The sequence below is a fragment of the Crocodylus siamensis genome, chromosome 3 (assembly GCF_052110815.1).
Source record: "Crocodylus siamensis isolate JL-2025a chromosome 3, ASM5211081v1, whole genome shotgun sequence".
NCBI classification, from domain to species: Eukaryota; Metazoa; Chordata; order Crocodylia; family Crocodylidae; genus Crocodylus; species Crocodylus siamensis.
The window spans coordinates 105,294,709-105,310,324 of NC_143397.1; the positions used below are offsets into that span (position 1 = coordinate 105,294,709).

Consider the following 15,616-nt stretch of genomic DNA (forward strand, 5'->3'; position numbering starts at 1 on the left):
GCTTGTCTAATGTCTCTCTCTACTCAATGGTTAGTCCAGTAAAAGATACGACAAAGAAATCCCTTGCCTCTTGTACATTTCCTGGGCCACCATGGCTGCAACAATACTCTAACTGCAAGTCATTTTTACATTTCCAACAAGCCCAGAATCCTGATATTTCTTACATTCATTCACTCTGGGCTGCAGAGTATTATGCATACAGGGAAACGCCTTTTATTATAATATTATTGGAAAGTTTTCACTACAGTTCTTTGATTACTCAACTGCCCCTCTGAGCTACCATATTAAATTAGCACTACTTTTCCTTTTAACCTGTGTAATAAAGCGAAAAGATGGAGTTTGAGATTCCTAACATAGGTCATAACTAACAGCAACTTGCTTAAAAAAAGGCCAGACTCTCAGCTGGTGCAGGACAGTTGAAGAAATTCAATGGAGCTCTGGCAATTTATACCAGGGAAGGATCTGAACCAATATATCCAATTCTTTGGCAAGTTGGTGAGTCTGAGGCTTCCAATTTGGAGAATTAAAATAAAGCAAGGTCCCTAATGTCTTTCCTGTATGGAAATAAGCAGCAACTATAATTTAAGGTTGGGGTTTGATAATCAGTAAAGATCTGCAGGGTATGCCCTATGAAGTTTTGTTATTCCCCCAGGGAAGAACTATATGGAGTCATTTACTGCATGACTAATCACTTGCAGCTTATCACATTCATATAGTGGAGTTTCTTTAAAGATGCCACTTATGCTTCATGTTTGCACATCTCCCATAACAACCTTTAGTTGCTCCTCCCTGGACACCATTTGTTAACTTCTCAGTGGGCACATCTACACGTTCATTAATGTGTAGTGGTTACTGCACATTTAATTTAGTACTTATATAATGAAGTACTGAATAAATGTGTAGTAACCAGAGATACTGCGCAGTAGTGCCAGCAAATGCCTTTTTAATGTAGCCTAATAATAGTGTGGAGTAGCATATTACTGCTGTTTATGCTGTGACCTGCCACTGTGCAGTATTATTAAACTACTGTGCTGTTAGTGTCTTTAACTCTGTTTAAAAGGTCCCAAGTGATATACGGGTACACAAGTGCAAAGAATCACAACTATGTACATCCTCTCCATATAAAGAGGCAATATCCATATGGCAAATTTGTTTATCCCGCATCCATGACTAACTTGCATGCCTTTTTAATTTTTTTTTGCCAATTAACAGATTTTTCTGGGAATCCTGAGCACACCCTAAAACCCTCAGCCCCTTCAAGCATTTTCCTTTGAACCAGGAAATTTCAAACAACCTCAACTATTTCCTTCTGCCACTCCTGACAAATGTGGAATTCTCCCCAGAGCTATCCTGTAAGAGGCAGCCCTGTATCAGGGACAGCTCTACCATCTACAAAAGTAAGTCAACCCATAGCCCTTCAGGGTTAGAAAGAAAAAGGATTAAAAGAGAAGAGGATTTAAAGCTGTAACATTTGGGGGGCACAGGAAATATTTTAGAAGGTTTTACAGCACCATGCATTTAGATTCATGGATCTAAAGCATCTGGCTTTAAAAAGTGAAAGAAGCCCCCCCTTTTTTGTACATTGACTATGTAAAATATTTTAAAATTAGTTTGCCTGTAACGGAAGGCATGAATGAAAACCAAATGAAATGCAAGGTGGCAAAAAGGTTTTGTCTGTCACTTTTGAATAATGCTACATTTCCTAACTCATGTAGGAAAGAATCTATTAGCAAACAGACATACTCTCCATATATTTAGCTGACATAACAAAATGAGACAGGCAAGAAAAACACAACATAACTTTCATTTGAGGAATTCTGATTTCATATATGGCAATTTAAAATATATTTATGGTGGGAAAATTCTGAAAGTTATAAAAATGTGTTGGAACAAGACTGTTGCATCTTATAAAGGTGATCCTCCAACTAGGGTCATTCCAACAGTCACTCTTCCCCCAAATCCCTATTTAGAAACACACTAGTTCTATTTGAGCAATTGACAAAGTTAGAGCAAACTGTAGGCCCTAGGCAAGGGGTGCAAAATGTAGCCTTCCTCTCCATGAAGCACTTCTTAAAGTTCAGTGGTTCCCATAGTAGAAGCTTCCCTAAAAACCTATAAAAAGGAGATAAATCTATTAAAAAAAAAAAAAAAAAAAAAGTTCAACAAGCATCTCACTTCATGCACTGAGTACATAAAAGCTAAGTGCATCAGCTCTTTTGAAGAAATTCAGGCCCAGCAATAGATGAGGGTGTTTGTATTCCTGCATTTTCTCACATACAACACCCCTGTCCCCGCAAATAAAATATGCACTTTGTTTTTGCAAGGGAAAGTGTAGAACAGAGGTAAACAACCCCCAGCACAGGTGCCAGAGTGTGGCACTTAAAGGCATTTTGCTTGGTACGTGCACCTTGGAGCAGATGGTGGGGTAGGGGTCAAGGCTGCACTGCCACAAGGATTGGGGCCCTCGTGGCTCCCCTGCCATCTAGCCCTGGCACACTAACATCTTACAAGTTGAGGTTGCTGGTATTTTTGGCACTCTGCTCAAAAATTTTGCCATCCCCTGGTGTAGAATAAAAGATATTTCCAGAGTCACGGATGGCTTGGAAAAAGTCCTCCGGGTAACACAGGATGTCCAAAAGTGTGGCATCCTAAGAGATAGCCCCACAGGATTTCCTGGTATGTCAGACTGCCTTCTGGGATGCCACACTTCCTGGACACACCATTTTTCTAGAAGAACTTACTCTGTCACACAGAGTAGGCGCCCCAGGCCTTTGCAAGGAGAACAGTAAGACCCTTTACTGTATTCAGTTCTTTATATAGGTTCCTGTAAATAAAGTGTTTCCATATCACAAGCCTCATCAAGAAACTACCAGCAGCTCATGTGCTGCTTCAAGTGCTCAGTCAATAGATATGGCTATGAGAGGGTTAATATAGGACTCTGCCATCTTGGCAGCTGCAGGGCATGCACAGCATCTCTAGGCCTGCTTTTTTTCCAGCGAAGGAAAATGCTCTCCTGCTTAAGACGTGCATCCCAATTTTGGTGGGCTGATTTTGGGGGATAAGACATGCCTTGCATGTGAGAAAATAGGATAATTCTAATATAGATGAGAAACTAAATGGAAATTCCAGTAATGTATTAAAATACTCACAGTCCAGTATTATAGTTAAAGGCAAGCATAATTTTGCTCAGGACTTCATTAAACAAACACCCCCCCCCAAAAAGGAACAGCATCCCCCCCTTCCCCTTAAACAATGCAGCACTACAAAATGAAAGCCCTCAAATGGAAAAGTATCATGTTTCTCACATATGGCCTACACCTTTCCCCCTAAAACCAGCTTGTAAAAATTGGAATGAGAACTATATGCAAGAAAAGTAGATTCCCATAGGTCCAGAAAGTTGGTGGTGGCAGCATTTATTGCTGGGGCTCTGGGGGCCACAGCAATTAGTGCTGCCACCTCAACCCCACTGCAAGATTTCTGGACCCATGGGGGTCTCCTGCAGCTGGACAATGTTGCCCCATGTGGTAGACTGGGTTGGTGTGTGGAGTTTGTCTATGGCTAGACCCAGCAGATGGGGTTGCACCTGGCATGCTGCCCTGGACTTGGCACACTGGGTCCCAACACGTGGCTCCAGAGCCAGTGCATGGGGTCAGATTTGGCACACGGTTTCACATCTGGCACACTAGGCCTGACCTGGCAAGTGGCCCCAGAGAATGCACAGGGCCCGACCCAGCACATAGCCAGTGTGTGGCTCCAGACCCAGGGTGCAATCCTGGACACAGAACATGCACATGGTCTTAGAGCCAACACACAGCCCTGGACCTGGTATGCCAGGCCCAACCTGGAATGTGGCTCCAGAGCCAGCACACAGGGCTGGACTTAGCATGTAGCTCTGAACCTGGTGTGCCAGGTCAGTTCCTGGGCTCCATCTGGCACCTGGGTCTAGCAGCAGGCTCAGTTCTCTACCTGCTGTTACATGCTTACCACCAGGGATCTGGGATTTTTGTTTCCTGCGGAAAAATAGACATGTTCCCCTTTGAAGCAGGAAAACGCAGGTTTCCCCTTTGCCAGCCTGCAAAGAGCTGTTTGCAAGAGTTCCAGCCTGCAAGAGCTACTTGCAGAAGGGTAGGAAACCCTAAGCCCTGTCTGCAGGGAGCCAGGGCAGGGCCTGAGAATGTGAGTCAGCCAAGGCTGGCTCAAACTGAATTTCCCTCCTGTGGCCTTTGGAGTAAGTACGGCTTTTGGGCTAGGCCCTGGGGATGAGGGACAGTTGGGGGCCCCCTCAAGAAGGACTGGGTGGGGGACCTGTGGGTCGGGTGACTGTCATGCTGCCAGGCGGACTGAGGCCTGCAGGGAGAGCTAGCATGGGAAACAGCAGGGTTGTGGGTGGCAATCACCCTGTCCTGCACTATGGGCCAAGGGCAATGCATGTGCAGGCTGGCTCGTCCCTCTGTGAGTCATCCCAGATGGGCTCAGGCTAGGGACTGGGATGCTGCCCAGCTGAAGCGGCAGTGGCAGCAGCTCAGTGCGGGAGGGAGGAATTGCATGCTGTACCCCTGCCCACCAGGCAAGGTGCCTTTAGAGCAGGGTTGAGGGTGCTGTCCGGCCAAGGCGGTGCTCAGGGCCGGAGCCAGGGCTCTGGAGGCGACTACTACCTATCCGCTGTGCCAGTGGCCACTGCCCCACTGGTCACTGTACTAATGTGCTACATCCTGCTGGCCTGCAGCTGTGATGGCTACTGGCAGCTAAGCTGGGGACAGCACTGGAGGTGGTGGCTGTGAGTGCACTGTGCAGAGGGGTGCAGGAAGGGGAGAAGAGGAGCAACATGGCTAGCCCACATACTGCCCTGCCCGGCCCCCAGGGTGGTAGCAGGGTCAATGTGTATGTGTGATGGGCACGCAGTGGCAGTGCGGAGGGGCTGGGTGTAAGACAGAGACGAGAGTGGGGGGCACACTCCAGGTAGAAGTGGCCTCCAGAGCCAGGCCTGGAGCTCCCCTGGCCCAGTAAAACAGCTTGTCCAGGGGGAGGCTGGCCTGAAAGGAAAGGGACTTGCCCAGCCAGAGATAGGGCCAGCCCAGTCTCTGAGCCGGAGTCAAGGGTTTCCCAGGAAGAGCAAAGGGGCTGCTGAGGTCTGGGCACATATGTGGGGAGCAGAACAACAGGGGCCAGCACTGTTCAGAGCCACAAAGGAGCAGGCACTGCCAGAAGACAGTGAGTGGGGGGCAGGCAGGGATTGCAAGTCAGGAATGAGGGACACTGGCAGGGCTGTGAGGGCTGTGGGTTGCGAGTGAGGGGCAACGGCATGGGCAGGGCACCAGCACATCAGTGCTGCTCAGTACCACAAAGCAGCCATGGGAACAGATGCAGCTGGACCCATGTCCTGGTAAGCCAAGGGGGGCAGAGGGCGCTCTGATTTTCTATGATAAACAAAATCAAACACCAAAATATATAGGTATTTAGAATGTATTTTATTAATGATCGAGACACTGGTAGGCTTTCAAACTGCTTTAAAATTGTAAATATATCAATAAAACATTGTGTTCATCTGATACCTATATACATATAGCGGCCTTTCATTTTAACCATGGAAAAATGCAGGTTTTGCAGTTTTTAGTCAGAGAATCCAAAATTCTCCGATAAAAAGAGAAAACCAGGATCCTTGCTTATCACAAATGACATTATTTTTTCATTCAGACTCCTCTTCAAAAGCAAGATGTATACTATATACATGGGTATGTTGCATGCAAAGGAATGTGGTATATCTTTACTCTTCAAAACACTTCAGTATTATATGCAAGTTCCTTCCCTCTTCCTTTCCTGTGGTAGGTTAGAGTGATGTTGTAGATATAATGATCCAGGAAAGAGATGTATATCTTGGGGGTATCTTTTATTGGACCAACTCTTCCTGTGCCCAAAAGCTTGTCTAACATCTCTCCTAACTATGCAGTTTGTCCAATAAATGATATCACCTAAAAACCTTTGCCTATCATTCTCCGCTTCTATGTGAGTCAAGTGTCAATGAAGTAGTGCAAGACCGGACCAGCGTTCCCGGTACCTAAGCAAGAAGCTATTCAATAGATAGGTTTACTCGCATGCATCTGGTTTTGCCTATGGTTACAACAGCACCAGCTGTAAGCCTTGTATGTATATATTTGGTCACACACAAAACAGAATACAAATTGGTTCTTCATGTATAGACCAAATCACATGTGCAACAGCCAGTGCAGAGAGCATCAATGCAGAAAGAAACTGGGTGTGAAGGCTGTTTTGGGAGTTCTGAATATTTGAGCTTTTTTACCTGCAAACAACATTCTAGAGAAATTGTGCCCCTTTCCGTGAAAATTAAATTGCCATTTTGGGCCTGGACCAAGAAGAATCAAGTAAAATAAGTCATTTAAAAAAAAAACCCTAAAGAAACAGGAATGAAGACTCACGACTGGTCTTGGTAAACTGCATTCGACCCTGGAAAAATACCAGGGCATTTCAACATGCTGGATGGGAAAACATAATGGAATGGACAATAAAACCTAATTGCACTGTCTGGACTAAATTAAAGGCCAACAGTTCCTCTGGGCACAGCACTAGAGTGCAGAGCTGCAGCTATGGAACTTCCAAGAGCTCACAGGGCTTGACTGCTGCAAGGGCCAAGAGAAACTCAGTAGCCAAAAGTCTCCTCAGCACTGCCTGACTGCAAAACAGGCTCTGGCTTTATAAAGTCCTTCCATCTCCAGACTACTGAAGGGCAGGAAAACAAATCGTGGCTCCCTCTGTGCCCGTATAAGGGAAGTTAAACCACGCTTAAGACATTGCGTAACTGATGGAGCTGAGTAGGTGACACATGGCAGAGCTCTCAGAAACAAACCGACAACATCCCTTAATGGGAAGCATGCTCCTTGTCATACTTCTTAGGCAACCCATTCCATACGCTAGCTCATAGTGAATTTAGTCCAGTATGGGCTACTGCTTCTCTAGCCATCCATTTACCATGGTTACAGAGAAGTCAAGAAGCTGTTAGTTTCAGCTCCATGCTGCTTGTTTAACTTCATTTAAAGTTGGGTATTAGAGTCTGCCTGTCTGTTGCAGAGGCTGAACAACCTTTTTTAGGCTGCAGGCCAAAATGACCCAGTTCATGACAGAGGCAGGTGGGTGCTAGGACACAGCAGCAACCACCAGTGCTTTTCTGTCTGGCAGAACAGGGAAAGCGTCCACTGCAGCCACTTCTCCTCATGGTGGTGACCATCACTGAAGCCCCATACCTGCAGGCAGATCAAATGGTTTAATGGGCTGGATCCACCCTGTGGGCAATAGGTTGCCAAGCCCTGGTTTGATGAATCTTTGTTTCATATTTTATTTAATATTCCACTTGCTTTTATATGTTATTCTGTCTCTTACTGCAAGCTACCCTGAGTCTTTTCTAGGAAGGGAAGCATATAAACAAACAAACATAGATATAGGACATTTTCTTCCTTTGGTACCATGTACTAAAGCACTGAACAACCTAATGAAAATTCCCAAGTAGACTGTCATGTCCTATAACTAACTAGCTGTGAATTCTATTGTTTTGTTTTAAATGGGCCAGATATTCAGCTAGTGTAAATCAGTGCACCATTACTGATTTTATGCCTCACTTCAACCCCCTGCAAAATGACAGCATTTGAACTGATCGCTTAAGATCAAAGCCCTCATCCTATCAACAGAATAGGGACAGAGCCATTTCAGACCAAAGCAAAGCAGACGACTTCAGACCATGCTCAGCATGACTCCACCCTGTCAAAAGATCACTTCTAAAGATGGGAAAGTATTTCAGTTCCTGCATGCACTAAAATCTCGATGAATTTGCAGAGGATGCCATGATTAGTGACAAACACGGTGAGGTTTTTGAAGTAGTCATATTCATTACGAAGGGTGACCTAAGAGGAACAGTGTAGTTTTTGAATGGGTTGTCCTTTATGTTTTAAGTGCTGTGCATCTGAGAAAACCCTTAGGAACCAACATGTTTGACACTCTGCAGGGCCGAGTCTCATTTATACTACTCATAACTGCAGCTTACACCCAGTTTAAGGCTCCATTTCGTAATCAGAGCAGTCTTAGTGGGGCCTAGAGGGACGACAGTGTAAGTACGAAATCAGACCCAAACACTGCTGTGTATTTGCTGCAGAACTTCTTGCAAGATTATAAAAGCTACGCACAATGAAGCATTATCCATTATCTAAGGAGAACACAGACAGAGGTTGAGCTGGGAAGATTGTCTTCCTTCTTTGGAAGGGCTTTTTACTAGTGTTGGCTTTGTCAGTTGAGTTTGGTTTTCTGGCCTGTGTTTTTAGATTTTCATTTGGTATGTCTAGAAGTCTGTGACAGAAGCACTAGATGAATTGAGGGAAAAATAAAAATAAACATAAATCTCTTTTGGCTGGACCAGATACAAATTAAAATGAAGGAGCATCTAACAGAGTGTATTGGAAAATGGAAATAGAAATGCAGCTCAGAAAGTATAAACGTGCTTGTGTGCCAACTTCACACACACACCCCTCCACCAGGCCTGTCTAGACATCAGTCTGTTCTCTATGATTTGACAGCTGCCAATGACACCTGACACATTGTTTTGGAAACTGGGTAAGAGTTGCCTTGAACCACACTCTTGGTTAGAGCAGGTTTACATCACCCAAGGGTTTACCTGGTCCAGTGCTCAAAGCCACTCTGTGCTCTCAAAATATTGTGCAGCAGCTACAGGTATGCTAAGGAACTGGCCCCCAAGACAGATCCACCTACTTCCAAGGGCCTTTGAGAGACATAACTATCTCTGTATATTACTCTAAACACAAGTTTATTATTGAACATTTTTGCTCAACAAACTAGCTTTGGGAGAAACTTTCCATGCAAGTCTAGCATCACAAAACAGCATTCTACCCATCTCTGTTCATTCACATTTTAAAAGTTGTGCCTTTGCATGTGGGCGTAAATCCAGAACAGAAAAAAAACAATAAATTTTACAAGATACACCTAGGAGGAATGATGAATTATTTTCATCTGCTCGCTGGGCCAGAACTCTATATAGACAGTCCCTCAACGAGCTGACATGCACCATTCCAAAGCATCTCTTCTGATAAGACAAGTAACCCCTATGGCATGCCCTGAAGACTGACAGGCTCTGTATGCCTTGTGCTGTAACACCCTGGGAAGACAAGCTGAGCACTGTCACCGTCTGCCTAGCTTTTCTGATACTCAGTGAGGTGGTTGTATTAAACACCTTCTGAATCCCAGAAAGGTCTTTACGACTTCCCCAAATGCTCCTTCAGTATAGTCTTTCCAACATTCAGAAATACATATGAGCTCTGTCTACTTCACTGCTCAGGTATAGAGAGGAACTAAAGCAACTGGCGGATGAAAGTGGCATGCTACAATGTAGCATGACAGTGCTGTCACACAAGGATCTCCTCCAGGAAAAGATGGCATATGAAAACTTGTGTTTGCTCACCAGCAATAACCCACTGCGAGATGCTGCCCAACCTGCAAGCTAGGCAGAGTGCCATCCTAACACATGGGTTTGGAGCTAGGCAGCCAACAGACCATCTATAAGCATCAAGTGTGATGGCTGTGGGCAGGAATCCCAGCCCAGGGAGTCCAAACAGCTGTCTCTTCTGAGCTTGCATGCCTGTGGTTAATAGAATATAAAAATCCCTAACACGGCTCTCAGTTAGTTTACAGAAGTCATAAAAATTGGATATTTTTTGTTTTGCTTCTAATAACAGGTGATGCATGAGGGGTGAAAACAGGTAGCTGAGGCTCTTCTTGAGCCTCAAGGATATGGAACAGAATTGGGAGAAGTGATTTATCCTTTAACATTGTACAGAGAAGATACGCAACACAGAAATACCGGTAGGTATCTCAGAAATACATATGCAGTGAGAGAAAAAAATGCTCTCGGGGTCAGTAAGTGCTACCCTCTCTGTTCTACAGAACAGTGGGATACCGTAGCTCTTGCTGAACAGATGACTGTAAACCTTTCTAGTAGAAATTTTAAACAGCACTTTTCAATCATACCCGTTTCAACTTCAGTCTGATCCGCTGTATTTCATTGGACAGAAACAAAATGTATCATTAAAAAAAAGGCACAAGGTCTGCTGGTCTATTCTGTGTTTTAATGCTCACATTTGGAGGAAAAGAGCTTCGTTTCACCAGTCTGAAAAAAAGGTTATTGCTCAGTCAGGTCTTTGTCAAAAAACAAATACCATAAAGGACTTTACCTCTGTGCAGAACTATGTGGTCAATCATGTTACGTTTGTATTTGGTGTGGTAGAGGCAGAGAGGACAGCGGAGGTCTTTGGGTCCTTCCTCAGGAACTGCTGAATGCCCAGCTTCCACGTGCATAGTAAAAGCAGATCTGTACAACAGGAAGAAGTAATTTTGTAGTTTTGCACACTTGTAATATTATAGCTTTCCTACACAGCTATTATTTAAACACTGCAGCAGTTACTCACGCCTGTCTGAATAAGGCCACATAGTACTTTAGTGGGACTACTTATGCAATTTTCATGTGTATAGATGTGTACCTTTATGTAGCCACCACATATTGGCCCAAACATTCTTTGATATGTCTTAGTGCTATATGGAAGACAGAAAAACAATTTTCATTCCCCATGCTGGTTATTTAAAAATGTCTTTGGGCTGAAATCTTCCATGTTCTGTCTCAGCCAAAAATTAGATGTTTTTGGAAAGCTTAAGAAACATCCCTTCACCTGTTCTATAGATACAGGGGTGAAGACAGACCTAACTCTGACAGTACCTTTCCTTTGTGGGATTAACTCAAAAGCAGCTGAAATTCTGTCATCCACATCTGGTATGTATGCGGACTTTAGTTAGCAATAAATGTCTTATAATTTTAAAAAAATGTGCCCCCCAAAATTAAAAAAAAAATCATAGTTAAAACAACAATCATATAAGCTTGGAAATGCTAGTCTAAAAACTCCATGGCTCTACAAACAGATTTCATGATACCACCGTAGTTGCACGCTTACAATCACTGATACAGGGCACTGGCATGCATTAGAAACTAACTACACACCTAACCTGGCTACAAGCTCAGCTACTGAAATGAGGAGTTTGTAAACTAAAGGGGCTCAATAATTTTGGCTTAAGAAGAGGTGCAATTAGTGAATGAGGCAGGCTGCTTAGCCCTTGATTAAGGAATTTATGGTCCCTTTCAAGCTCCACTAGCGGGTTAGCTTGAGAGCAAAGGAATGTAAGAACTCTGCTGGCTTTTGGGCTGGATCCAATAGCCACTGGAGTCAATAGGTACTTTTTCATTGACTTCAATACAAGTTCTTCACTCTCTAATGAGTGGAGGATGGGATTTTCTGAGAGCTCTGCTACCTCATCCACAAAAAACTGACATACCACATAAAAGAATGCAAGCGTCCCTGCCACAACTGTCAAAGTTAGCCTCATCTTAATTTAAAGTTGTTTGGCAGCCACCAGTAGTACTGGATGGAGAAGAGAATGAGAACAAGAGTTGCACTGACACTATGGGGAAGCATAACAGCATAAGACCTGTGATAAAACAGTAATCAGGAACTGGGGTGTAACAGAAAGAGACTCCTGGAAATAAGTTTTTTTTCCCCTTTGGTTTGGGAAGTTTAATTCACTGGGTGAAATATTCCAATATGCCATCAGATACTTATGGGAATGCCTTTCATTTCTGCTGTTTCAGCTGGATGGTTAAAGGGGAGCAGAATATAAAGTCACATGGGTAGAGGTTAATTTAGTCAATGGGAAATTTGCTACCTCACTAAACGTTTGCCCTTCTCATGCCTCAAGCTGGTTTTGAGCTTCCTAGAAAAGCTGTCCCAACAGTTTGGGGCATGATATAAACCCTTGTTCTTTATCATACAAACTAGCCTCTCACTAATGATGATGGAGAGCAAGATTAATTTCTTGTACAGAGACTATTTTATTAGACTCTACTGCACGGACTTCTTACACTTCCTTCTGTAGATGATACAAGCTATTGTCACAGACAGGAAAATGGATTACATGAACCCTGGTGTGACCTGGGGTGGCTGTTCCTGTTTTCTCTCCTGGGTCTCCTTGGGCTCTGCTTCCTTCTGCTACAGTCAGCCCCCCGAGATCTCAGGAGCTGAAGTGCCTGCCTTTTAAAGAACTTTTAAAAAGTGAGTTCAGTTCATCTGTTTTGCAAAGAACTTACTTAAAGCCTGTATAAAAGGAACAATCTTTGCACTTGAAGAGCTTCTTCCCTCCATGTTTGTCACGGTAATGACGCCTAATGCTTTGAATGTAACCCGAGGAGAATTCACAAAATTCACAGTTAAGGATGGCTTCTGTTTTCTCCCCAGTCCCTGAAAGTGGTACAGGGCTAATGTTGTTGTTGTTCCTGGCCAGAGCTGCTGACTGGTAGTGGTTCAACTGCTGCTGAACATCAGGAGGCTCTGAGTATGAAGAATCTGTGAAGAAAGAAAGGGGTAGTTACAAAAGAGAACTGATCCAGCTTCTCTTAACTACGAAGAGATCTCGAGGAAGCCTAAAAATATGAAGCCCTCCATTCCCAGAAATGGTGTAGGTGGGGGATGAAGGATACTTGATTAACTATAAATTAATTTCATATTCTGAATTAACAGTAGGTGCATGAACTGAGGGCTTTTAGTCTGATTTTAGAGTTCCAGGTTTAAGTTTAAAAAGGACCCTGATTTCAATGCATCTCTAAATGCTCAAGTAATGCAAATCAGGGCAATAGAAGCATTCTTGTTAGACATAAGACAAATCAAATGAGAGCTTCCCCATTGACTTATGCTGATTTACACCACCCTAACTGGACACAGGATATATGCGAGTAACCTACAAAAAAAATTGAAGAAGAGGATATGGTATTTCCCCTGAAATTCATGGAATTATTTAAGCAAACTACATCAAAAGCCTACAAATTTTACATGTCCCAATTCTCACATTCCAAATGATTTCAAATTTTCAAAAAATATAAAATTAAGACACATTTTTCTAGCAGCTGATGTCTAAAACTGAGTCACCATTAGAAAAAATGGTATTTATTAATAAACACCATGAAAATGAATCTTCAACCAGATTGTCTTGGAAGTTATTTCTAAAGCTTGGCCATAGTGAGAAAAAACGTCCATGTATTTTATATCCAGACACATGAGTCTGAGGGAATCCAACAGAAACTTAAATGCCATTAAACAGTAAGACATAAATTCAATCTAGAGATAGTGGAGAGGGGAAGAGGAGAAAGATCTCAGCACACTAACTAGAGTACTAAAAAAAAGGTCTTCAACCTTTCCCAATATGCTGTTTTGAACACGGAGGTTAGGAATTCATCAGCTTTGTCCTAAATAACCCACAGCTGCCCATGAATGGCAGAAATGAAGGCAGATGAATAAAGCACAGATGAATTTCAGTGTAACTTTCCTGAAAAGAAGACAAAAGACTCTTTTCTTAAGCCTTTAAAAAAGAGAGAGAAAGAGAAAGAGAAAGAAGAAGCTGAGATACAAACTGTACAAGCCACCTCCTGCTTTGATGGATACTTAATTTTCCAGAGTATAATTCCCTGAGGCAGGATACGCAGGAATTCTAACACCCATAGTCACTGGAACTTAATACCATCCATTCTAACTAATTAGTAAAGACAAACAAAAGGGAAGGAGTACTATACAGCACTCAGTGTGGGGATTTCTCTCCACCTGTCTTCAAAAGAGTAAAAACGCTTGCTTTCTTTTTTCATTGCCACAAAGGGGGGTATACTTGCTTTAGAAACGATAAACAAACCGACAACAAAAGACACAAAACAAAACATAGAGAAGAGTTAAATAATGTCTCCAGCCACCCCTTGATTCATCACCAGGTGTATAGTGAAGACAAAGGCAGAGACATGAAGGCTTCTGGTAAAATGAATTAAGTTCTCCCCTTTGTTTTTCTACCCACCTCTCATGAACCAAGACCAGATTACAATGCAGCATTTATCATCTTTGCACTCGTTCTTTCCAAAGCAGGTTTGTTTAGCTTTTTGAAGGTTGTTTACACTGTTTATTTCTCCATAAAAATCTCAAATGTTTCTTTCAAATAAATGAAAAACGTCCCCGTGTTCCCTCCACGTAAGCACTGGACCTGGAAGAAGAACAGACTCCTCTGAAAGCCTGCTCTCCCTCTAAGACAGCAATGGCATGTGGCATGTGTCCCTGTTTACTGCATGACTTATGATCCAAAAAAATGATGCACAGCTCACTGTACACTTGGTAAACTCCAAAGGTGCGGCTTAGTGTCTGGGCTATGTGACACAACAACTCTAAAGTCCCAGTTGTACACAGCCTTCCATACCATGACCTGGCATCTTAACAATTCTGATGTTACAGGAGACAGTTGTGTATGCAAACTACTTAAGCTTCCTGCAAAACACTGACTGAAACCAAAGGTGCCACCTGATCCACTCCTTAGCAACTAGATAATAGACAATTTCTATCACATTTTCACCATTCTGAGCTACAGCTTCAGTTCAGATAAATGGATGCAAGTGTTGTCAGCTGCGCTATACCTGCAGTGTTTGTTTGGTTTGTTCGGGTTTTTTCAAATACCATCTGAGCTCTAGTCCACATTTCTCCTGATACAGGACAAGGCCTGGGTAACTCTTTACTTCACTCAGGAATGTTTTGGATATGAACTATTAATAAAAATGATGTTAAGCTTTTAACCAGAAGTGTTTTGTGGAAGATCCAGTCTACTTTATTTCACACATTTTTCTTTTCCCTAAAGTCAGCTGCAGAAAACTCCAGCCTTCTCATAAAAAAGCCTTACACAAAAAGCCTCCAATATTTACTAGTTATGTGGAATTCACTACACAAAACCTGCAGAAAGAGAACCGTACTGACCAAATTATAGTTAAAAACAAAACAACCCCTTTCCCCTCCCCCCCCAAGATGCACTTCATGGCCTGGGAAAGATCTTTAAAAAAATCAAATAAATTGTTTTTGAATCCATTTCTTCAGCTTTAATTTGTGCTGGTTAGTATTTCCATTGTGATATTTTTGGTATAAGAGTTTACACTGAATCAGAACTTCAGTGTTTATTAAAAAAGCATGTTAATCAAACATGTTCCATATCAGTGATTCTCAATCAAGGTGCCACAGCATCTTGGGATGTCTTAAGCTCTTTCAAGGGTGATTCGCAAATAAGATTTACAAGATAAACCCAGAGATTTCAGATAGAAATCCATAGTTGTGGTCTTTGAGTTCTCTGCAACAGAAAAACTTATCTATTATTTTTCCATAGGCATAAACAGAGTGAAAAGTAAGAGCTGGCATTTTCTAAGGGGTGCCTTGAGTCTAAAAAGGTTGAGGACCATGACTCTATAGGTTGTGAATAGTCACATTTCAACAGTGCTAACACATGTACTTATCAGGGCTGTGCAAAATGGCTATGTTTTGTTTCCATTTCAGATTCAGCCATTTCGGAGGGATAGTGATTCGTTTCAGTATTTCGGATTGCAGTTCTGTTTTGATTCAGCCAAATCTGTTTTGGAGTTTCAACGCTGTTTCAGCGCTGATTCAGAGATTCGGATCGGCTGGGCAGAGGCAGGCACAGCCGGGTGACTGCAGGT

General features: G+C 42.9%; 1 protein-coding gene across 10 annotated transcripts in view; it reads right to left on the reverse strand.

Moving 5' to 3' along the window:
• Positions 1–15,616, reverse strand: part of ZNF462 (zinc finger protein 462) — a 126,239-nt gene that overhangs the window by 16,138 nt on the left and 94,485 nt on the right. For 9 of the 10 annotated variants that reach the window (XM_090038912.1, XM_090038906.1, XM_090038907.1 and 6 more), the window contains 2 exons: positions 12,203–12,458; positions 10,245–10,381 (listed from right to left, as the gene is read on the reverse strand). In XM_090038912.1, coding sequence (XP_089895038.1) covers positions 10,245–10,381; positions 12,203–12,458 — 393 coding nt within the window. Of the gene's footprint in view, positions 1–10,244; positions 10,382–12,202; positions 12,459–15,616 lie in introns of those variants that run through there. The other variant, XM_090038913.1, reaches the window with a different exon arrangement.